The sequence below is a fragment of the Leuciscus leuciscus genome, assembly GCF_965113295.1.
Source record: "Leuciscus leuciscus genome assembly, chromosome: 19".
NCBI classification, from domain to species: Eukaryota; Metazoa; Chordata; class Actinopteri; order Cypriniformes; family Leuciscidae; genus Leuciscus; species Leuciscus leuciscus.
In genome coordinates this window covers 21,581,854-21,605,339 of record NC_138743.1, presented here as the reverse complement: position 1 = coordinate 21,605,339, position 23,486 = coordinate 21,581,854, and the positions used below count along the sequence as shown (strand labels likewise).

Genomic DNA, 23,486 nt, shown 5'->3' with positions numbered 1-23,486 from the left:
CATGAAAAGACAACCAGGTTGAAGCAGTAAATAATTCGACATAGTTCGTACATTCAGTATAGAAGCTACTGGCGGATATAAAAAGGAATGTTGCCAAATTTTCCTCTTGGAACATTATGTGCATTCAAGTTCAAACCTGCATGCGCAACAATTCAGGGAATGTTCTAGTACTTTCTGTGAATGTCCTTTCCCTGAACTCAAACTGAACTTAATAAGCATCATTTCAATGATGCATTTCAATTGTTTTGTGACAAAGCAGGCGAGACACGACAAGGCGTGATCCTGACATCCATCTTGACGCATGTCACGGTATCGCCATGGTGACATAAGGGCTGTTGGTAGAAACGGTTGCTATTGTTATGGCTCCTCCTTTATGCAAACAGAGCTTCAGTAGTTTCCAGTGCAAACGTCAGGTGAAGAAAGGTGCTGTAGACAGGACCACACTAAGCTTTATTTACCTGGAGTTTCCTTTTTTTTTTTTTTTTTTTTGGGCCTGTCCACCTGTCTTGCTCTGTTTGAAGAGGTGGATATGAAACCAGATAGATACTACAGTTCATACAGAAGACAAATGCTTGTTTTTAATCATGCAATTGAGGTTAAATTAGTCTTAGGTGATTTTATTACATTATATTTCACCATAAAAAAAAGTTGCTGCCTTAAATTTTTAAGGACAATCAACATGGATGTTTGAGTCATTTCAATTTAAATTAAGCCTATTAAACAGACTTCAAAAATGAGTTGAATCTTGTAGTAAAAGTTGAAATAATAAAAAAATTATAAAAGTTTAAAATTGCTTAACTCATTTTGATGAGTTAAATCAATGGAAAAACACATATTATCATAACTTATTGATCTTTTTTTGTGTTCTTTTAGGGACACTACATTAATGTTGTCATGGAAAATACTAAAAAGACATGAAATAAGATGGTTGCCACTAGAAAATTCGAAGGGGGAGCCCCGAAAAAAAAAGTGCTGGGGAATATCGTGGACCCCCCAAACCTGAATCATGTGGAACATTGAGGGGCCTTCCATGTGGGATGTTTCACTTCAGTTACCTTAAACCGACTCAGCCCTTCTTAACCTCTTCACATTATTAATTCTGAAAAGGTTTCAGCATTTAGTGGAACATGTTGCACTATTAAGAACTTTACTTTCTGCAAGCAAAAAACTGATGTCAAAGTTTTTCACGGAATTTAAATACACATTTTTGCAAGTACATTTGAGGAACCAAGCCTGCCTTGATCTGAAGACACCTTACATCTGAAAAAAAATCCAGCGTTTCTAAGATAAAGAATTTGTGTTGAGGTGATTTTTAGTGGATATAATAAAGTCAGTTCCCCTTGAAAGTTCCCACTTGTGTGCATGTGTGTGTGTGTGTGTGTGTGTATATATATATATATATATATATATATATATACATATATATATATATATATAAGTTCTTATAAAGCTTTGCTTATTTACATTATGTAACAAATTATAAAACCATATAATTTGTTACATAATCATTTTTGGGGTCACTATAGGCCTTCGTATAGCCTATACAAAAAATAAACAAACAAAAATAATGTAGATATCAAGTGCTATTTCCAGCTGCATATATATTTCCTGCATTATTAATAGACCCCTTCCACATGCCTTTCATTCATGTTCTCTTGTCATTCATTTTACCCGTGCGTTTGGCTTATACTGCGAACCAGGTAGGCTACATTTGAATGTGTAATAGGAAAATACAGATTTTCATTCTTACTTCGCGGAGTCATCGTGAGGGAAATTCTCTAAATAAAAGCCCGCCACGAGTTCCCCTTTTCAGAGTAAAGTAAAGATAAGTTGCGGATGGAAATCCCCCGATGAGCATGGAAGCGGAGGCGCGGCTATAAATGCGAGTCGAACCGCCCTTTCGGCACACTTCACTCCTGACTGAGAGCGAGCGAGCGTCGCGATGGATGTACACAGAGCTGCCAGAATCAACTTTATGGATTGTGATCTTAACGAAATGGATACGAAAAACAGGAAAATGCAACACTGCGAGGATCGCGTCGATAGCGGCGTGGATTCGCTAAAGGATGACGAGTATAGGAAAATTGTGGAGGAAATGGAGAATTTATCTTTGCCAAACGCAAGTGCAAATCCAAAGGGGATGTGTGAACCTTGGACAGAAGAAGTCACAGAGGACGGAGACACGTAAGTTTAACTTAAAATATTAATAATGCAGTGCGAGCTTTTCTAGCGTTAAGAGCGTGCATAAATTAACCCATTATATGCAACGACAGTTCACCAACATTTACTTCAGTTTGGAGGGTCAACAATGTATTTCATTAAATAAAACAAAGTTCAATTAAAAACAAAATGCATTTATTATTAAATTCTCTTTGCTTTATAAAAAAAAAAAATCTGCAATTTTGATTCTGCAGTTATAATTGTAAGCAGGCGACAACAAATTCTAAATAACTTAAAAAAATTTGTTTAAAGTTATGCAAATAGTTTAACTCACGAGATATCGCTAAAGTGCGGAAGTAAACAAATATCGCTTTTTGGAGCAGCGCCCAAAGTGGGCGGAGCTTGAGAAACAAAGTGCGCAGGCAGGAAAGTCCCTGGCGCGCGGCCAAGCGCATAGAATGCATCAGATGTGTGGAGCCACACTGGTTGGAAATAACCTTAAAAACTCCATTCTTGCGAAACGGCCGCCTGCTTTTACTGTGTGTCTTTCTAAACCACATCCTCTCTGAGTGTTCTTAAAATATTTTCTAAAAAAAACCCTCCCACATTATTTTCCAGGTATCTTCACCTTGCCATCATTCATGAGGCGGAAGATTATGCCATCCAGATCATCAAACAGTGTCAGAATGACCCGTTCCTGAACAAACAGAACAACCAAAGACAGGTAATTTAACCTCCCTGAAGAAAGACTCACTGAAAAATTCACACAAAAAAAAAATCACAAAAAAACTAATTAACTTCCAATTACCATCCGCAGACTGCACTGCATCTCGCCGTCATCACAGAACAGCCACACATGGTGGACCGACTGCTAAAGGCCGGCTGTGATCCACGACTGGTCGATCAAAGTGGAAACACGGCCCTCCACATCGCCTGCAAAAGAGGGTCGCTGGCTTGCTTCTCAGTACTCACTCAGATTCAGATTCAGCATCTGCGCTCCATTCTCACCTTCCCAAACTACAGCGGTAAGTCAAGGACCCCTCTGACCATTTGAGCTTGTGACTTGTTGAAGTACAGTTTTTAAAGTATCATCCTTCTTTTTTTATCACAGGACATACATGTATCCACATAGCAGCCGTTCACAATTACCTCTCAATGGTGGAAAGCCTGGTCCAGCTTGGGGCGGATGTAAACGCAAAGGTACGTCACTTGCCATTTCTACACCAATTTTTCTTTTTCTAATACGTTCCAGCTACATAAATGGCTCGCTTGAATGCTTGTAAAGAGAACTGACCGTGGTTTTTCTCACGTTCAGGAGCAGTGCAGCGGCCGGACGTCGCTTCATTTGGCCGTGGACATGCAGAACCTGGAACTGGTGCACACGCTCATTGCTTTGGGAGCTGATGTCAACAGTCTCACCTATGGCGGATACACGCCGTACCACCTGACCTTCGGCCGACACAACAGCGAGATCCAGAGGCAGCTTTACAGCCGGACGGCCCAAGAGCTCAGGCCCATGCCGGAGAGCGAGTCGGAGGAGAGCGAAGAGGAGCTTTCGTCTGATGATGACTGTGTAAGTTTTCTTCCAAAACGCCATTCCATCTTATTGTTGTTATTCATGTGGGATATTGCGTGAAAGTCATTTGAAAAACTCGTATTTATATTTATATATGTATCTTTTTATAGATGTATGACGACATCCAGTTCTGTGGGAGATAGTCTGGCTATCAGGACAACATTTCCCATAATGCAAAGCAGCTAATGCTGTAGGTGCTGTCTCAAGGTCTGTGCCGGGGTGTGCACTATCCCAGGACGCCAGTCCTTTGGTGGGACTCCACAACGTGGAAAAGAGCTGCTCTCCCTGCCCTCGGGGACGTGATCGCGGTGGTGGAAAGAACCCCAGATACAGCTGGACCACAACATTTACTAATGTTTTTGAAGCCAAAGAGTTGGGAAAACATGTATATTTTGTGAATATATAGAGAGATATATTTTTATATTTGTAAATAAGTCAAATGAAACACTTGTCAATAATGTTTATAGTCTATGTATTACACTGTGAAAATATTTTTTACATTAAAAAGAAAAGAAATGAATTTTGAGTTTGGGTGTTTCTTGTATTGAATGTCCAGAAGGCCTGGAAATTTTCTTGAGTTGCGAAACTTGTGAAAGAACATCACATTCCAGCACATAGTGGTAATAAAAATAAAAAAAAGCCCTCGATGTTGTACTGTAACTGCTATTGTTTCCTTTCTGGAACGCATGAGTCACGTTAGATGCGTCACTGTAGTTTGAATAAAATTCCTTGGGTCTGCTGAAATGGAGTCATGTCTAACTGACTCATGCATAGTGTGAAGTTCCCCACAAGAAAGAGAAATGAACACCTGACCGCTAAAGGTGCGATGCTCAGAATCATTACGTATTCCACACCGGGATTTCATTATGTGACTAAATGAACAGATCATCCATAAAAACAATTGATCAGTGTACTTTATGGATTACTCAGACAGCCACCTAATTCAGAGTCATAGCTCTCTATTTATTAAGGCATTAATCATGTTTCTGGAGACGGATAAGCCAGGGATTTAGATTTTAAGGGAGATTCCATTGCTTTGTTCTCCTGATAATGAGTATCACAGGAGCTATTAAAATCATTTGGAAAGATTTCAATATGACATCATAATCATCCACAACACTGTCACATGCTAAATTCCTATTCACACTTTTTTAACTGTTTTGAAATGCTATAAGGCTGCAATTGTTTAATTAAAAATACAGTAAAAACAGTCATATTAAGAAATATTACAACTTAAAAACTGTCATTTTAAAATGTAGTTTATTCCTTTGATTGCAACGCAGGATCTGGATTTTCAGTGCCCATTACTCCAGTCTTCAGGGTCACATGACCCTTAAAAGGTCATGTGACACTGTTATATATATATATATATATATATATATATATATATATATATATATAAATATATAGTTTCATGAACTAACAATGCACAGGTTAAAGCTAATTTATAAATATATTTATTGTTCATTGTTAATTCCTGTTTGTTAATAATACATTAACTATTGTTCATTTCTATTTATAATTTCAAATGTTAAAAATATATTAGTACATGTAGAATTTAACATTAACCAGGATTAATGAATGCTGTAAAAGCTTCATGATACCTTTAACACATTTTCTAATCTTCCTTTTTTCAAGCATGTATTTGTGGATCAGATTTACTGTGGGAATTGTACAGAAAATTACCAAAAAACCTCAAATTTGTTCAAACTTCCAGTCACATTGCAAAGTTTAAGCGAGTCAGATGATCAGGAGTGTGAATAAATTCTAAAGCATGTGTTTGACTTTCCTTGCGTCATCTTCTTCAGTCAGCCCTAAGCGACTTATAGTACACTTAAGACGCTCAAAGTTCACAAATAATTCCACGAAGCACGCCTGTAAACGATTTCCCTGTTGTCAAATCAGCCTGGGAAAACACTGGATGCAGCGAAAATGAAAGATGTGCATGTCGGGGATTCCCTTAGCTAAACACTCAGATACACCAGAAGAAAAAGAGAAAAGAAGCTTACAAATATTTTTCTCAAAATGTGTTTAATGGAACGGGGAATTTACATAAGAACAAAAGATCTGAATGGGATCCTACGTATCTTGAACACTGTGAGCAGCAGCCTGGAGATCTCAGTCCCTCTCAGACAGACAGACCAAATGAGTGTCCAATTCTGACTCTGACAGAATCCTGAAACAGAGCAAGTCCTTTTAGGTACCACAACCACCAAAAATATTCTCAGTAGTAGAATATGCATCAGACATATACGAGGCATGTTGCATCACTTGACGAATATCAGTACTGAAGCGAACAACTGCCTTTCTAGAATTGATTTCCTGTAGAACAGAGACTCTCTCAGTGTAAAGAACACGGTTCTTCCTGCACCCACCTGAATTTCGGATCCTCTGCTGTGACGACGCCTACCTCCAACTCAGAAGGCTTGAAATCGATTGCCAGCACAGTTGATAAACATGTGACCGCCGTCTGTGGATGGAAATGTTTGATTTAAAATAACTTTTCTATTTTAATATATTTAAAAATATAATTTATTCCTGTGATCAAAGCTGAATTTTCAGCATTACTCCAGTCTTCAGTGTCACATGATCCTTCAGAAATCATTCTAATTTGATGCTCAAAAAACATTCATTATTATTAGCAATGTTGAAAACAGTTGTGTACAAAAAAAAATTCAGGATTCTTTGATGAATAGAAAGTTCAAAAGAACAGCATTTATTTGAAATATAATCTTTTGTAACATTATAAATGTCTTTACTGTCACTTTTTAATCAAATTCATCCTTGATGAATAAAAGTATTGATTTCTTCCCCCAAAAAAGTATAAAAATTTACTGACCCCAAACTTTTGAAGGGAAAGAAAATAACTTATTCCTGAAATAAAAATGTGAATAACTGTTTTCAACACTGATAATAATGATAAATGTTTCTTGAGCATCCAATCATCATGTTAGAATGATTTCTGAAGGATCATGTGACACTGAAGACTGGAGTAATGATGCTGAAAATTCTGCTTTGCATCACAGGAATAAATTACACTTTACTACCATATTTACATAGAAAACCACTTTTTTAAATTGTAATAATATTTCACAATATTAAGGGTTTTTTTGTGAATTTTTAATCAAGTAAATGCAGCCTTGGTGAGCAGAAGAGACTTATATTAAAAACATAAAAAATCTTACCGATCCAAAACTTTTGATTGGTAGTGTACTACAAAACGTTTTTGGCTTTAGGATGTATACAAGATACATAAGAGTACAGCACACTTTATTTAAATATACATTTTAATTGTATTTCATTTTTTAAAGAGCAGATTGTTGATATAACCTTTCCTTTTTTTCATAAATTTCAAAGTACAAAAAATTACCATTATTCCCCTATGTACAAATAAATTGTGTAATAAATCAGGAAGCAAGCATATATAACCAAACCTTTCGGTAATATCTTTAACTACATTATTGAGCAAAGCAAGTTTAGAGGAAGTTGATATTTCCATTCCAAAGAAATTGTGCTATAGAGACAAGAGACTAAAAACCACCGTGGCACCAGATGGTTAAATGTAATTACAAAAAAAGTGAAAAAGTTAACTTTTAGCCCCATTGGCTCGCCAATACTACTTGGTTTGTCATCTAATGCACTGACATTAATAGATCAAATAAAAAATCTACTTATGTACATAACTTGATTGTGTCGAGGCTTCCGGTCTCATCCACTTTCAGTTATTTTAGCTGAAAATAAGTTGTGGTGCTTGAAATTGCAAAACTTGTGCAATATTGACTTGTTATATTATTTTAATTTAGTATAACAATAATTATAAACAATGGTTTTTAGCGCAAATTATTTGGCCATTTAGTGCATTTTGTTACTCTTCCCGTTATTTCAATATAGCGGCAAATGGATCGGAAGTCTCGGCACATTCACAGAAAATAGCTTACTTCCCCATTGAAAAATAATGTTAAAATTTGTTGTAACCTGATGTTTAAAGCACAAAAATAAATGTTTTACCTGCAGCATACTGCTAAAATTAAATGATAAGCTGGTGTGGGCAGTGTTAGCAGCTGGAATCAATTCTGCTTAAGCTGTATAGAAATGTCTTCTTGAATTGTAGCCTGTTCTCATGTACCTCAACTGTCTGCGCAAAGGTCCAATCGAGTTTCTTCTTGACTTTTTTCTCCAGGAAGCTCGTAGCCTCTGTCTGCTTGACTCCTGCTGCTGTGGCCTTGAACCCACAGTAATAACCTGCTGGGTCACACTTGTACACCTGCGGCCCCAGCTCTTCATCCAGACCAATCACAATCATGCCTGGAACAAAAAACAATACACTAAACTTGAAGGAACTTTGCAGCGTACAGATATGAGCATAAACAGCCAACATGCAATGTTAAAGTCACCATGAAATCAAAAAGGATCATTCTTGTTTTCTATGGAAATTTACAGTATTTGTTAGGAGTGGGAATCTTTTGGTAGCTCACGATTCGATTTAAAATCGATTCTCAATTTTGATTCGATATGTGCATTTTGATTGTAGTTTACTGTTTTGTGGAACTTTCCTTATTTGACTGCAGTAGACAGTTTAATGCAGCAGTCCCCAACCTTTTTTGCGCCACGGACCGGTTTAATATCAGACAATATTTTCACGGACCGGATAAATACAACAAAATAAAATGATACGACCAGCATAAAAACTGGGGTATTTTTTAAATATAATAATAAACGTGAATCCAATGTGTAGGCCTACTAACAACTTTATAAGCAGCGTCCTCGTAACATCACGCCTAAAGACTACTGAGAAAGCCTGAACACAAACAAAATGCCCCCCAAAAGAAAAAAATCTCCATTTTTTGGAGCTGATGCGTTCAAGTAACATGTAAGGGTGGGCGCTGCCAATAAAGCACCTAAAAGCTGTCACAACGAACTGGCAAAATTAATGATTATGAATATGTAAAATATAGCAGGAGACATTTTAATTGTTTACTAATAAACAAGTGTTTTCTGTGTCAGTGTCGGCTGGAAAGATGAAGTTGACGATGCTGACTCGCGATCTTCGCAGTACTGAACGTGCCAGAGAGAAATGCACATTTCATTCGAATTACATAAGCAGAGAACAGTCAGTTTTCTTTCGTTTTGAATTGTTCTGTTTAAAAGTAGACATTTCAAGCTTTCTATATATGTCTCAGGTCTGTGAGGCAAGTAGGCTACCTTATCACTGAGTTTCGGTTAATTTATGAGACGAGCTCCAGTTCATGCGCCGGCGCCTCCGTGTTGTGATTATCTATTTTCTAATATATTTACTTCTTATTTATTAAATCCAGGCAATTGGTTGATGCAGGGTTTATACAGAGATTCTTAAATTGAATTTACTACCTTTTTACCACCTATTTTACTACCATCACAACATTTTTACTACCAACACGGCTTCAAACTTCAACTGTAGCAGTGTTAAGTATTAAGTAAAGTGACAAGTAAAGACATGAAATATCTTTCCAAAATGAATTAATAACATATTTAATCATAATTTAATGAGGCAATTATAACTTAATTTCAACACTGGGAGGGAGAGATAGAGAACCAGAGAGACTTAAACCTCTGTCTTTGGGTCCGACTCAAAATAAAAATAAATTCATGGAAGTTTAGTAAGGAAATAGGCCTGCACACGTAAGTTACCCTAATTGAAAACCATATAGACCAGGGGTGTCCAAACTTTTTTTAGTGAGGGCCAAATACAGAAAAATAAACAAAGGGCCGGGCCACACACTAGAGGTGACATATTGACACAATACACAATACTGTATTTTTACAACCTGGCTATAAAATGCTATAAATCCATCCATATTTTTTTCCAAAACGCTATAAATCCATCCATATTTTTTCCCAAAACGCTATAAATCCATCCATATTTTTTTCCAAAACGCTATAAATCCATCCATATTTTTTTCAAAACGCTATTAATCCATCCAGATTTTTTTCCAAAACGCTATAAATCCATCCAGATTTTTTTTCAAAACGCTATAAATACATCCAGATTTCTTTCCAAAACGCTATTTATCCATCCATATTTTTTTTCAAAAGCTATAAATGTTTTCCCCAAAAATGGTCTTTTTAAAAAGTATTTTGTCTTTTATTTCATGTTTGCATTTGAGGAAAAAAACATGTTATGTAGCCTAACCGTTTGTTCTCCATTAAGGATGCTTTTAAAACTTTCACAGAGACATCAAACAGAAAACACAAAGCCTCTCTTTGAAACGAATTTCGTTTTGTATTAATTTTATCTTAATTTTAATCCATGTTTCATTATTTTGTATAATCACAACACGTTCAGACATGAACCGAAACTCAGCGTATAGGTAGCCTAGGCTACTCGCCTCACAGACCTAAACAAATTAGAAATATCCTATATCTATTATCTACAGAAAGCTTGAAATTTCTGCTTTTAAACAGAACCATTCAAAACTAAATAAAAGTAGGCTATAGGCTAATCCGTAAGAAATGCATTTTTCTCCGGCGCGTTCACTACTGCGAAGATCGCGAGTCAGTGTCAACTTCATCTTTGCAGCTGACACAGAAACACTTGTTTATTAATAAACAATTAAAATGTCATAATATTTTTTTTTTTTACAGCGTTTAGGTGCCGTTTATATGAACGCGTCACCACTGCATGAGAGAGAGAGAGAGAGAGAGAGAGAGAGAGAGAGAGAGACACACACACACGCAAGGTCTCTCCCTCTCTGCCGTGCGCTCGCTACACGGTTTGCATGCGCGCTTTTGCTCGCTCGCTCTAGATTCGCAGGAGATTTTAACTAATTTCCAGGCATCATAACATTATGATGCGGGCCGAAGTTTGGACACCCATGATATAGACCCAGTTAGATGGGGCTTCGAAAATTTACTACCTCGTCAGATGACGTTTACTACTTTTTACTACTTTTTACTGGCCTTAATTCGGCATAATTTAATTTACTACCTTTTACTACCTTTTACAACCCCGCGGAAACCCTGTGATGAAACATTGATTAAAATTAAGCTACAATTAATACAAAACGAAATAAATTTAAAGACAGGCTTTGTGCTTTCTGTTTGAGGTCTCTGTGAAAGTTTTAAAGCAGTCTTTTGGTGCCGCTTTCAGAGCGCTCATGTCCGTAACGGAGAACTGTCCCGTCCGTAACATTGTTTTTTTTTTGTGTGAAATAAATTTCTAAATAAATGCGACTTATAGTCCAGTGCGACATAGGCTATATATGTTTTTTCTTCTTCATGGCGCATTTTTTGACTGATGCGACTTATACTCCGGAGCGACTTATAGTCCGGAAAATACGGTAAGTTATTTATTCTTTCTCTGCAGCCCGATACCGGTCCGCGGCCCGGGGGTTGGGGACCCCTGGTTTAATGGGTCAAAAAAAAAAAAAAAATCCTTCTGAATTAAATGTGAACCTTAAAATTTATTTCATTTTTCTCATTTAAATCAACCCAGTATTATACAACAAATGCCTTTAAAACTGACTACAATCATAACACACAGTCTTCTGTAATAAAGCAAGGCAGTTAAAACATTTCATAAACTAAGTTTTTCAGGTACAGTAGCATAGGTTTATTAAACATGTAGTAAGAAATACCGTATTTTCCGCACTATAAGGCGCACCGGATTATAAGGCGCACCTTCAATGAATGGCCTATTTTAGAACTGTTTTCATATATAGGGCGCACCGGATTATAAGGCGCATAGAATAGAAGATACTGCAGTCAAACGTTTGACTGGGTTTGCGTTATGCAGTGGTCACCAACCTTTTCAAGCCTAAGATCACATCCAAAGTCCAAATGTAAACCAAGATCTACCACTTGCAAAAAAATATGAAAAAACAAGTGGCTGAGCTGTAAAACCTTGTTTATACTCGACGCGTCCGCATGAGCGCGAAGGTAATAAAAAACTAATATCCGTCTGCTCGGGCAGATTCGGCTCAAAGTCGTGCATCTTCGGATGCGGAGGCGCGCGCGCGCGGCAAAATGACGTCATTGTGACAGCGCGCGCGCCTCCGCATCCGAAGATGCACGACTTTGAGCCGAATCTGCCCGAGCAGACGGATATTAGTACATCTCATCACACCGGCACCCAGTTTGCGCGTCTAAATCAGTTGTATGGTCTGGTGTTCAGTCTAAAACAAAACAGTTGCGTCAAGTATAAATGCCTCGTCTGTTTGGGGAGGTGCGCCGCGCGCGCAGTCAGCGGAGGCTCGCGCTCCGGTGCCAGGCGAAAGTATAAACAAAAGGTTTAAGTCAGTGGTTGTTTTACAGACATTAATATAAGGCGCCAGATCCATATATAAGGCGCTCCGGATTATAAGGCGCACTGTCGTTTTTTGAAAAAATTAAAGGCTTTTAAGTGCGCCTTATAGTGCGGAAAATACGGTACTACCGAAATTGAATAATCAAATGTAAAAAATAAAATACTGTATAGTCTTCACTGTATGAATTAAATATAAACTGATTCATAACAAGGATTAAAAAAAGTGTTTCGGTCAAAAGCAGTGAGTTTTTTTTATTAACATTAATTAAACGGATGGCAACAGTTTATGATGCGGCTGTTCCTTAAAGAATGAATGCACGGATATTGTTTTCGTTTGCATAAGACACAACAGACTCTGTTTGAATTGAATAGTCCACACGATGTGCATTTTGACATAATTGTGTGTGTGTAGCTGTGAAAGAGAACTGAATTTGCAATCGCATGCATGTGAGAGGCGGCATCTGTGCGCGTACTTTGGCTGTGTGTCCGTCAGCGCGAGCAAATCGATAGAAGATAGAATCGCAATTTATATATGAATCGATTAATATATATATATATATATATTGGTAGACCAATCACAACAGATTGAGCCATCTGACCAATCAGAGCAGAGTAGACCAATCACAACAGATTGTACCATCTGACCAATCAGAGCAGAGTAGACCAATCACAACAGACTGGGCCATCTGACCAATCAGAGCAGAGTAGGCTCTCAGAAAGGAGGGGTTTAGAGAGACTGAATCCTTTATCAGCCGTTTCAGACACTGTGGGAAAAGAGTTGATGCTGCAATGTATATTATGAGAAAATTAAAGTGTTTTTTTGTCCTTGGATGAATGTAAACCTATAGTAGGAGACCTCCAAAACAACATTAGGAACCTTTAAAACAGCATAATAGAGGCACTTTAAACTACTTTATAAGTGTGTGTAAATAACTGAGGAAAAAGTGTTTACTTACAGCAGCCGAGCGGCCTCATCTCTGCGTTTTGTGTATAAACCTGAGAGATATCAGCGATCCTTTTACAAAGCATGTCTACTGGAATCTCATAGCCATACTTGTACTTCCAGTTCGCCGCCTCATAGCGAGCTCGCTGCACCTGAGACCTGCTGTCAGCTGAACACAAACACAAGGCAATGATGAGCGCATCAATTCCAGCAGACATCGTGAAAAGTACCATGATGAGATCTGTACCTGTCATTCCTGACATCACGCAGCCAATGCTCTCTGTGATTCTGAATAAATGAGTGACAGTGGAAGAGTCCAGCAGCTTGTCCTGGAAAAGAGAGAAAAGCATCACAAGAACATTAATTAAAAGTCCCCTTTCCCACCAAACGTCCTGCACGTTTCCACCACAGAAAAGGCATTCCGGGTCAAAACAAACTGAATTAAAAGCAATTCAAATTGATGTTTGAATGTGTTTATTTGTGGGGTGGTTATAACACCCCGCCAAGCCATTTTGGTGGACAAACGGTACATGAAAGCAGACTTACTGGGACTTTTTTCTGTGTGACGACTACAGCACAGTCTTTCCCCCGAACAGCAACTGATGTCAGACCGCCCTGGTTTATGGCCTTGAAAGCATATTCTGTAAGAAAGAAATTAAGTTATTTAGAAAGTTGTATATGTCATGCATGCAATTTACTAGCAAAGTGAATGAGTAATTTGGTGCATTACAACAAATAAATAAATAAGCACATAAAATAAAAACATCTTCTTCAATTTAAAAGAAATATAAAATTTTTCCATCATGCTTTGACAGTTAAAACAATAATTGTAGTAACTACAGTATTTTGACGTTTAGGGTATTTCACAATGAGCCTCTTATTTATACAGAAGCCCTTAACGTGTTGAAAAATACAAATGCAATACAACTTTTGGTATTAATAGAAGAATATGATTTACAAGAAAAGACCTAGAGATTTTAATGTATTTAGTTTATTTGTTATTTAATTTATTATTTTTCTTTTTAATGCACCTGATCCTACTGTTCTAATGCAAATATAAGTTGTTTGTACGAATTGTTCAATAAAATTTACACAACACTCAATATTTACAGAATTAGCCATAACCTACACCTTAACCAACATATATGTCAAGGCACATCACTGTTGCATTAGAGCAGTTAACACACATTTATAAGACACTGTTAAATTGATATCTGTAAATGTGTTAAATTAAATTATTACATTTAAAAACATCATCGAGCCGATTCTCCATCATTAACTCACTCGCTCGAGCTAACGGTCTAGCTAGTAAGTTAGACTAAATAATATGATTTAATATAAAAAGAAAAGAAAAAACACACACACACATTTAGTTAAAAGAAGTTTTATATGACAGAATAATAATAATAGCATTTCATAATAAGCCGCTGCTGTGAGAGTGAGTGAATGAGCTGAACTGTAGCGACATGACTGTGCACTTACTAGCTGTTTTTCAAGTCAAATAAAGTCTTTCGTACTCACCTACTTGGTAAAGTCTTCCTTCCGGAGAAAAGATAGTGATGTGACGGTCAAACCCCGCGCTAGAACCCCGGGACATGTTTATAAGAAGTTTATCTAACGTAAAATTGCAAAAGTGTTGCAGGCTACACAGAATAGCAACATGCAGAACGAATGACCCGGAAGCAGTGTGCACAGATTGTTTTTCCGGGTCAACATCGAACGCAAAGGTGCACAGTCATTTTATTGTTATTATCATTATTGATAATTTTACAGTTTTAGCTGTATAATGTATTAGCTTTCTCTGTTTTATATTAAACTTTACACTGACCCAAATACAAATTAAAAAAAGAAAAGAAAAAAGAAAAGAAATAAAACAGTATTTTTTAAAAACATAAATTAATACTGTATGAGGGGACATTAGATTCCAGTTATACCAGTTTTTTTTCTGAGAGCTTTCAATCTCTCCACTGACAGCTACGCAACTGACGCTTTGACGCTTCAAAAAGTTCATAAAGATATGAAGAGTTCAGATGCAAAAGCCTCTAAGTGCCATCTGAAATTTTCTTCTAGAATGATCATTTTTATCAAGCTCGTATATTTAAGTTCAGTAATTTCACTTAAATGACAATTAATAGGTAATCTTCATTGCCATTTAAGTGAAATTATTGAACTTAAATATACGAGCTTGATAAAAATGATCATTCTAGAAGAAAATTTCAGATGGCACTTAGAGGCTTTTGCATCTGAACTCTTCATATTATAAAACTAATCCATATGAATTAGCCTAAGCGGTTTAGTTCACATTTTCTGGAGAAACTCGATCCCTTTATGAAGAAAATATTGAATTTAGGCTTTTATTCACATATAAGCATTGATCAGCGAACAAACAGAAGCTCAACCGAACATATAAAGCGATCGTGCCTCTCCAGAAATGTTGGACTACATGGATTAGTTTTACTCTTTATCTCTTTTTGAACTTTTTGAAGCGTAAAAGTGTCAGTTGCATATCTGTCAATGAAGGGACAGAAAGTGCTCAGATTTCATCAAAAATATCTTCATTCATGAGGGGAGTAATTAATGACAGAATTAAAATTTTTGGGTGAACTATCCCTTTGTGTTCAACTAACTGCATTTATTCTAAATTTAACCTATACATTTTCATTAAACTGCAATTAACATGCAATTGAGGGTTAAAAAAAACCCCATTACATTTAGTTACTTAAAGGGATAGTTGACGAAAAAAAAAAAAAAAAGAAGATATTTTGAAGAATGTCAAACCAAACAGTTGACGGTAGCCATTCATTTCCAGTATTTTTTCCCCATACTAGTCAATGGGGTCCATCAACTGTTTGTTTTGATATTCATCAACATATCTTCTTTTGTGTTCAGCAGAAGAAAGAAATTCATAAATGTTTGGAACAACTTTAGGGAAAGTAAATGATGACAGAAGTTCAATTTTTTGGGGGTGAACTAATCCTTTAAGTATTCTTTTAAAGTAGGCTATAGACTCCTTTTAAAAGTTTGCTAAATTGTTCACCTGACTAGCTGTGTCTTGCAATTCACCTTATTAGAACCACAAAATACGTTTTTCCAGCACTCTAAAGGCTTTACAAAAACACAAAATGCCCCTCTATAAAACTTTTAACCTCTAAAACCCTAACCTTAACTAACTTCATAGACACTGGTTGCTATATATAATTTGTGGTTGTTTTTCACATACACTTTCTCAGAAGTAGCCAAACATTTTAAAAGGAAACCTTTGGAGCCTTGCTAATCTCATCAAATATCTACCTCAAAGTTAATGAAAACAAACTTTTATATCTTAAATGCAAGTTTAAAATCTAGGTTTCTCAGCCCATCCTTTCAAAGGATAAAATGTATGAATTTTAGGGCGAAATGTTCTTGACCCCAGACCTCTGAGTTACATGTTTGGCTGTTCTGACTTGGCGTTTCAGATGTTACTGACCACACAGTTGTGAATGTTCCCTATCTCATCTCTTAGCATGTTCTGTTTCAGAGAAAATGGTTCAAACTAATCTCATCTCACTTCCTTTATGCTTTGGTATTTGATTCTTAGAAGCATAGATATAGCCTAGTTCATGCAGTTAAATCACATGCTTTAAGGTAAGGAGAAGAGGCAAAAAGATGTGCAGAATACATTTTACTGTATGTCTTTTCATATATTTATTTATTTCAGTCCAGTTGTAGTGTGGTGTTGTTAAACCTCACAGAGAGGTAAAATGAGGAAAGAAAACAAACCATTTGAAATAACAAAAGTACCTGAAGTGCAAAAAGTGGTGAGAAACGGCCATTTCTATAACACCCACCACACTGAAATCCCTTTGTGATCCAATTCACCTTCGTTAAACGTTAAACTGTGGGAGTGTGTCAGAGCTGTTTCCTGCTCTCTCACAGGTACCACCGCAGATAGAGTTGTGTAATGTGTGAATCTGGAGGCTGGTAAAAACCAGAACACTCATAACGGTCACTGGCCAAAATAAAACAACTAATGGAAAATGACTATAAATATATATTGAGCGTGAAAATGTATTCATTGAAGGTCAGTGACATTTTTAACAATCAAACTTGACATCTTCTAAAAGAAAAGTCCCTGTGACCACTTCCCATTTGAATACTCTCTAATGAAAGAGTGAATGAAGTCACTTCTGTTGCAGCATTTTTTTATTTATTTTTTTACAATTTTTTGCAACAATATTGACTGCAACCTATATGCAAAATAGATTAGTACATTTGCTACATAAAACATCCTTATGGTGGTTGAATCGTGTGTGTGTGTGTGTTTGTGTGTAAACACATTGACTTCCATAGTATGAAAAAAAAAAAAGACTATGGAAGTCAGTGGGGACCAGAAACTGTCTGGTTACCAAACATTCTTCAAAATATCTTCTTTTGTGTCCCAACAGAAGAAAGAAACCCATACAGGTTTGGAACAACTTGAGAAAAATGATGTCAGAATATTATTTTTGGGGTGAACTTTCCCTTTAAAAAATAAAGGTGGTCTGCCAGCTTTCTTCAAACACAAAATAATATGTTCTGTGAATTAATGTTTGTTTTTCTTGTAATTCCAAATTGAATCAGTTTGTATTTTAGGCTAATACCAACATTGATATTACATAGGCTAATTTCTTAGCTTGCATAACTGTATTGTATCAAACTGAAAATGTTATATAGAATTACTTCTATACACCAAATTAAGTGGTGTACAGCCCGTGGCCAAATGATAGAGTGAATGATGCTTGTTTTTAATGACACTACAAGTTTGATTCAATCATCAAAATATGAGGAAAATATATAGGCTAGTATATATATATATATATATATTTTTTTAAATACTTTAAAAATGAGGGAGGAGCAAAAAAGGCAAAATACAGGTTTTCTTTACTATACAAAAAATGCATTGAAAAACAAAAGCTCACAGGAAAAAAACATGTATGGACTACAACATAATCAGTTATCAATATTTCATTCTGTCTTGAAAAGGCAGAACCAATGAACTCACCAGTGAACCAATGGACTCACTTTCATTGGTTTCATCATTTTTGTATGTGTTCATAATTTCATTGTATGACAGCACGGCCAAAAATTTCATTGCGTTATAAAAAAATAAAAAATAAAAACTGACTCCAAGCACATACGCAATATGTCTACAATTTTGTCAATAATATCTGAATAAAGGTTAAAGATGTACATTTTCCTAAGCCGGACATCAATTTTGGCCACTCCTGTATGTGCTGGGATGGAAGAAATCATAATCATAAATCATAATCATCAATTTTACAGCAAAATTAAATCAAAAGAAACAGATATGTCAAAGCACATCACTGTTGCATTAGAACAGTTAACACACATTTATGAGACACTGTTAAATTGATTACATTAAATTATTACATCATTAAGCCGATTCTCCATCATTCACTCCCTGCTCGTGATTGTAAGTTCTTGCTGTTGAATATTTTTAAGTTGCTATAGTACTAAATGGCCCAAACATTTACTTTAGATTTAGAGCTTTACATTCAGTAGTTCAATCAACCTTTAAAATAGAGTTTGTCAGACAAAACCAAATTTTGTGTGTTTTTTTTTTTGTACAATATAGGCTTGAAATCAGAACCTCCTCTTTGATTCTCTTTGTTTCTGCCAGGCCACCGAAACACTGTTACTGTCTTTGCTCTATTACGTGATCTTGAATTTCACCTATGAAATATGACAAATGATGTCATGCTTTGGTGGAGTCAAGAAAAAAACCAAAACATTACTGAGTGGACATGCGTCTTGACATGTACTGGATGTGGATGAAGCCACTGCGAGTGAATCATGGATATCTCAAAATTCCCCTCACACAGTCAACATGAAGTCATTATTTTGTACATGGATTGAGCCAAAAAATAAATGTGAGGTCAAGAACCACTCCACACTTCTCAATATAACACTGCAATATCTACTGCTCATCCTGCAAATAACAAAATAAAATCACATGTTGAAAATATGGCGTACAAACCCTTATCAGCAAGGTGTATTTAGTAAGTCTGTGAGGAACACACCGAATCTCGAATAACATTCACTCTTTTTAAATTTTCATCAGCTTCCCTTAAATAGTTACAGTTCCTCTTCTCTAAAATCCCCTGAACTTTCCCTGTCACGTCTGGCACAGGTGTGTGATAATGCGTATCCCAGAAAAGCATACAAGGCTGCTGAGGCGCTTCACCAAAACAATAACATTGCAAAAACAGGACTTTTGATTTGATCAAGAGTTTAACTGTCATTGATGAAAGTGCAAAGCTGCCAGCTGCTTCCCAGAGCAGTGTGAGGATATATTGTGCGGAGGACATGGAGTGGGGATTTACACATCTGTAATTGATCAGGCTCTCGGGGAATTCCCTCGTGCATGTATCTATTTGCTTTTTATAACCCGAGGCGAATCATATAACATGAACCAAACCTCAGCGGGCAAACGCTTTCTTATGGTGTCAACATCTGCTACTACTGTTACACCTTCACACTGACAGCAAGGTTTTTTGTTGTTGTAGTGGGCCAACTTCAAAACCCGCACGCCTTCAAATAAAAAAAGCCAAAGCTTACAACATGCTGTGCTACGTGTGAAAATGGGTATTTGATTTATGGGAACGGGGCTTTTAGTTGATGCAGTGCACAATGTAGCAAGAGTATTTACCACAAATCTTTTGATGTGGGTATGTATATTTTCCCCCAAGACATGAAACAAGACTCTCATCTCTTTATGTTCTACATGTGACACTATGTAAAAGGAACCATGCCTCTCTAGGGGCTCTTTTTAAGGGTATTCATCCAGTGGCGTCAGCAGTTGCATGTAAGGGGAGTTCCTTTCTTTCCTTTTTTTTAATGATAGCTGATTCTGTTCAATAACTTTCCCATGAAAAAAAGAACAGTAAATTCTCTGAATTAAATCACTTCTCTCTCTCTCTCTCTCTCTCTCTCTTTTTTTTAAATGCAATTAAGTTAGAGTGCATGTAAACAAGTTGGTGTAGAATTGATTTTATATATATTTATACTACGCTTAGACTTCGCCAAATGATTTCAGTTATTTCAAAAGTCTTTACAGCCTACAAAGCAAAAGAACCAAAACCCACAACGACACTGACCGAGCAAATAAATATAGTAAACAATAGGATAAAAAAGACTTTTTTGCCACAAAATTACGTTTTATGATGTATTTTACGATTATTACAATGGGAAAGCACATCACAGACAGCAACACAGTGTTGGCCCAGATCCGTCCCACATCTGGGCCGTGTGGAATCCACGTGTACCAGATGTGAGCCGGATCTGGGGCGACACTATGTTGCTGTCAGGGATATCTCTTCCTCGTTGTCTCTCCCACTCAAGCGCGCACACACACATACAGTACAGACACACACTCGCACAGAAACGTGTTGTCAGCAGCGCTGCTCTGACGACTTTATCAGTAAAATAGTTTAGCAACTTAAGCTACATGACGTTTCTCACTAGCGAGGTGCAATGCAGATGAAAGTAGTTTCGCTATTATAGACGCTGGTGCAGAACACTGTTGAGAGACGCACAGACTGATGCAATTCACACACTTAATTTCTCTCCCTCTCGCTCTCTCTCTCTAATAACTGCATTAATCGCATTAATTGACATTATGAACAAAGGACCGCCAATGTTTAAAAGAAAAAAAAAAGTTGGTTTTATAGGGATAATCAACATAAATAATAAGGCCTATTTAAAGTTTATAAAATAATTATTTCATAGGAATTATTCAAGATTGCGCATGCGCACATGATCGGAACTCCACGCAGCTCATGGTCATCGTGTTTTCCAAGTCTCAGTAATTCCTCACTCTAATTACAGAAGCAATAATCAGACTACTGGTGTGCATGTTATAACTAGCCTACCTAAAACAGGCAGAACCTGATTTCACAAAGTACAACATGTCCCTGGATCATCATCTCTGTGATCCTGGAACAACATTCCAATCAACAAAACAGATTTGTGGGACAAGTTTAGAGTTTATGTCAAGTTTAGGCTTACAACCAGGGTAAGGGGCTTCCCTCTGATAGGTTGTGATAGATTACAACCTATCATTTCCCTCTGATAATAAGGACAACTTATGGGTAAGGACTTCATTTTTTGACAGGAATGTTGTTCAAGGATCAATAAAATATGTTGACCCAGGAACTTGTCTAACTCTGCAAAATCAGGACGTGCCTAAAACAGAAGACTTGATCCAATTATCTGCAATTAAAGTGTTTAATTTCTGCATGAGTAGCAAAAATGAACAGATTTGTAAAAATAATGACTCAAACCCGCCCCCTGTTTGCCATTGGCCATACAAACACTTAGCCCCCCAAACCCCCCAAACAAACACTAGTGGTTGAGTAAATGTAGCCGTCTAGGTTGGTCAGGATGTTCAAACAAACACAATACAAATTCTTCCTGTTCTCATAATGCATGCATGCTGTGCTGGCCTGTTGAAAGCAAAGGCTCATACAGGAAGAGGAAATGCTTGAACTATGCTTAGTACTGGACAAAATGTCCCTAAATTTCCCCAACTTACAGTCCTCTATGAGTGAGCTCATTTATGTCTGGAGTGACCGCACCAGTATTCCTAACCACAACTTAGTAAATAGAAAGTTACGCATCAATTCCTCATGAAGAACAAGCATACACCCTAGATAAAACTGATTACACCCTCATTTATTTATTTTTGTATCAAAATCCATTTAGAAGTGTATGGTGAAGATTATGACCCATTTACACATGCAACGATATGAATCCCTGTGCAATAAGACTTATATATGTTAAACTATCTGTTGTGTGCTGACATGCACAACTGCACATGATGTCTAAACCACAAACAAAAATACAAGATTGAACTATGGTTAGCCAAACTGAAAAATACCAAAAATCTCCCCAATATGTGTTCACTATCAAAGGGACAACTGATTCCATTTTTTATTTTTTTTTAGCATGCCTACTCACTCAGACTTTGTGGTTTACACCCTTACAGTGAGGGTAGATCTGACCTCTTGCCTTTGCAAAAGTTTTCGGTCTGCGCTCGTGGAGCAGGCTGGTGGGGACTTTCCACAGCTGAGGGAGTAACATCGTTTTATCTTCAGTACGTCTTCTCACAGCACAATGTAACAAGTAGCCTATCACTCATATGCTCGTTTGTTGGTTTTGATACCCTTTCATGCGAAACTGTAGATAGATAGCCTTGATTCTGCATGTTGTCCTTAAATGTTGGACGTAAAAATCGCTGTGCATGTTTGTCAATGTAGAAATTTGAAACAGTCTAGCAATGCAGAAAAGTCTAGTAATGATGAAATGGTAGAATTTTACTTGTTCAGGTTCTAACAACATTGCAGTTTGCAGCCAAAATGGTTGGGAAAATTCTGCGGCTCTAGTGTGCTGAAATGAGAGATCCGGGTTTTTGGGTATAGCAACAGGAAAGAGGATGGGTGTTGGAAATCCCCGTCACAGCGTATCTGTGCGGGCCAGTCGTGCTGCATTTGGAATCCAGCTGCATGAAGTCATCCTTTTTTTTTTTTTAAACCAGTTTTTGTGGTTTCTCCTGTTTGGAATTTGGCAGATTCATTTTCAGTTGCTTACAAAATGTCATAATTTGCCCACATTGCATTATATGTCCTTACGTTTCATGTGCAACAAAGTAAATCCCATTTTAGGTAAAACGGCACTTAACATTTTATCATGAAGTTCATTTGGTTAACATTTAATACATTATGTAACCTGAACTACCAATAGCTAAGTTAACATTCAACTAAATAATCCTTTAGCAATCAAATTGAAGGCCTTCATGTAAACATGCATGATCTAAATGAAATTTGGTCAGATTGTAGACTTGAAATAATCCATTCAATAGAATGCATGTAAATACTTGAACCCGACTATTTTCTCTATAAATCAAAAGTATCTTGTGCACGCAATGTTATGGTACACATTTTACGACTTATGTATGTCCGTATGTTTATTTAAGTTTTATGAACTGGTCAGTGGAGGAGACTAAATAGCCTACTTACTAATAATTTGTAAAAAAAAAAAAGAAGATAATCTGACATATATGTATGTACATATATGTATACATGTCCAGCTTTCTCTGTATATATGTAAAAAAACCTTCAATTATGGTGGCTGCACATTCCAGTTTTGTTTGTAATACATGTAAATGTGATTTGGATGGCAAAGTTTAGGGTTCATATAAACATTACTTTAAGAATCTGTAGAAAATTTTGCATAACCAGCAATTTACTTTGTACAGATGGTAGCTCTGTATCATAGGATAATGCTTAGTCATCTTGGATCATGTGTTCCTCACAAGACAATCATATCACAACCCTGATATTATTGAATTGCATTTAGAGTTTCTACAACACAGTCATTCTTTGCAGAAATGAGTAGTACCATACAAATGCATCATACTTTTATCAAAATTATCTGTGACGCCTCTTATAAAATAGCTTTCTATTTTGTGGTTGCTTGCAGGCTCCAAA

General features: G+C 36.6%; 2 protein-coding genes across 2 annotated transcripts; one reads left to right on the top strand and one right to left on the bottom strand.

The window, feature by feature from the left end:
* The first annotated feature begins 1,881 nt into the window (after nucleotides 1-1,881).
* Nucleotides 1,882-4,256, top strand: nfkbiaa (nuclear factor of kappa light polypeptide gene enhancer in B-cells inhibitor, alpha a). Its single transcript, XM_082146732.1, has 6 exons — nucleotides 1,882-2,184; nucleotides 2,779-2,884; nucleotides 2,978-3,185; nucleotides 3,272-3,360; nucleotides 3,476-3,733; nucleotides 3,847-4,256. Exons 1-6 carry the CDS (start codon nucleotides 1,943-1,945, stop codon nucleotides 3,877-3,879), a joined length of 936 nt encoding a protein of 311 aa, XP_082002858.1. The 5' UTR covers nucleotides 1,882-1,942; the 3' UTR covers nucleotides 3,880-4,256.
* A 1,492-nt stretch (nucleotides 4,257-5,748) lies between these two features.
* On the bottom strand, nucleotides 5,749-14,655 carry psma6b (proteasome 20S subunit alpha 6b). Its single transcript, XM_082146737.1, has 7 exons — nucleotides 14,482-14,655; nucleotides 13,507-13,601; nucleotides 13,208-13,289; nucleotides 12,974-13,129; nucleotides 7,863-8,041; nucleotides 6,112-6,206; nucleotides 5,749-5,912 (listed from the first exon to the last, which is right to left on the bottom strand). Exons 1-7 carry the CDS (start codon nucleotides 14,555-14,557, stop codon nucleotides 5,855-5,857), a joined length of 741 nt encoding a protein of 246 aa, XP_082002863.1. The 5' UTR covers nucleotides 14,558-14,655; the 3' UTR covers nucleotides 5,749-5,854.
* Between the last annotated feature and the right edge of the window lie 8,831 nt (nucleotides 14,656-23,486).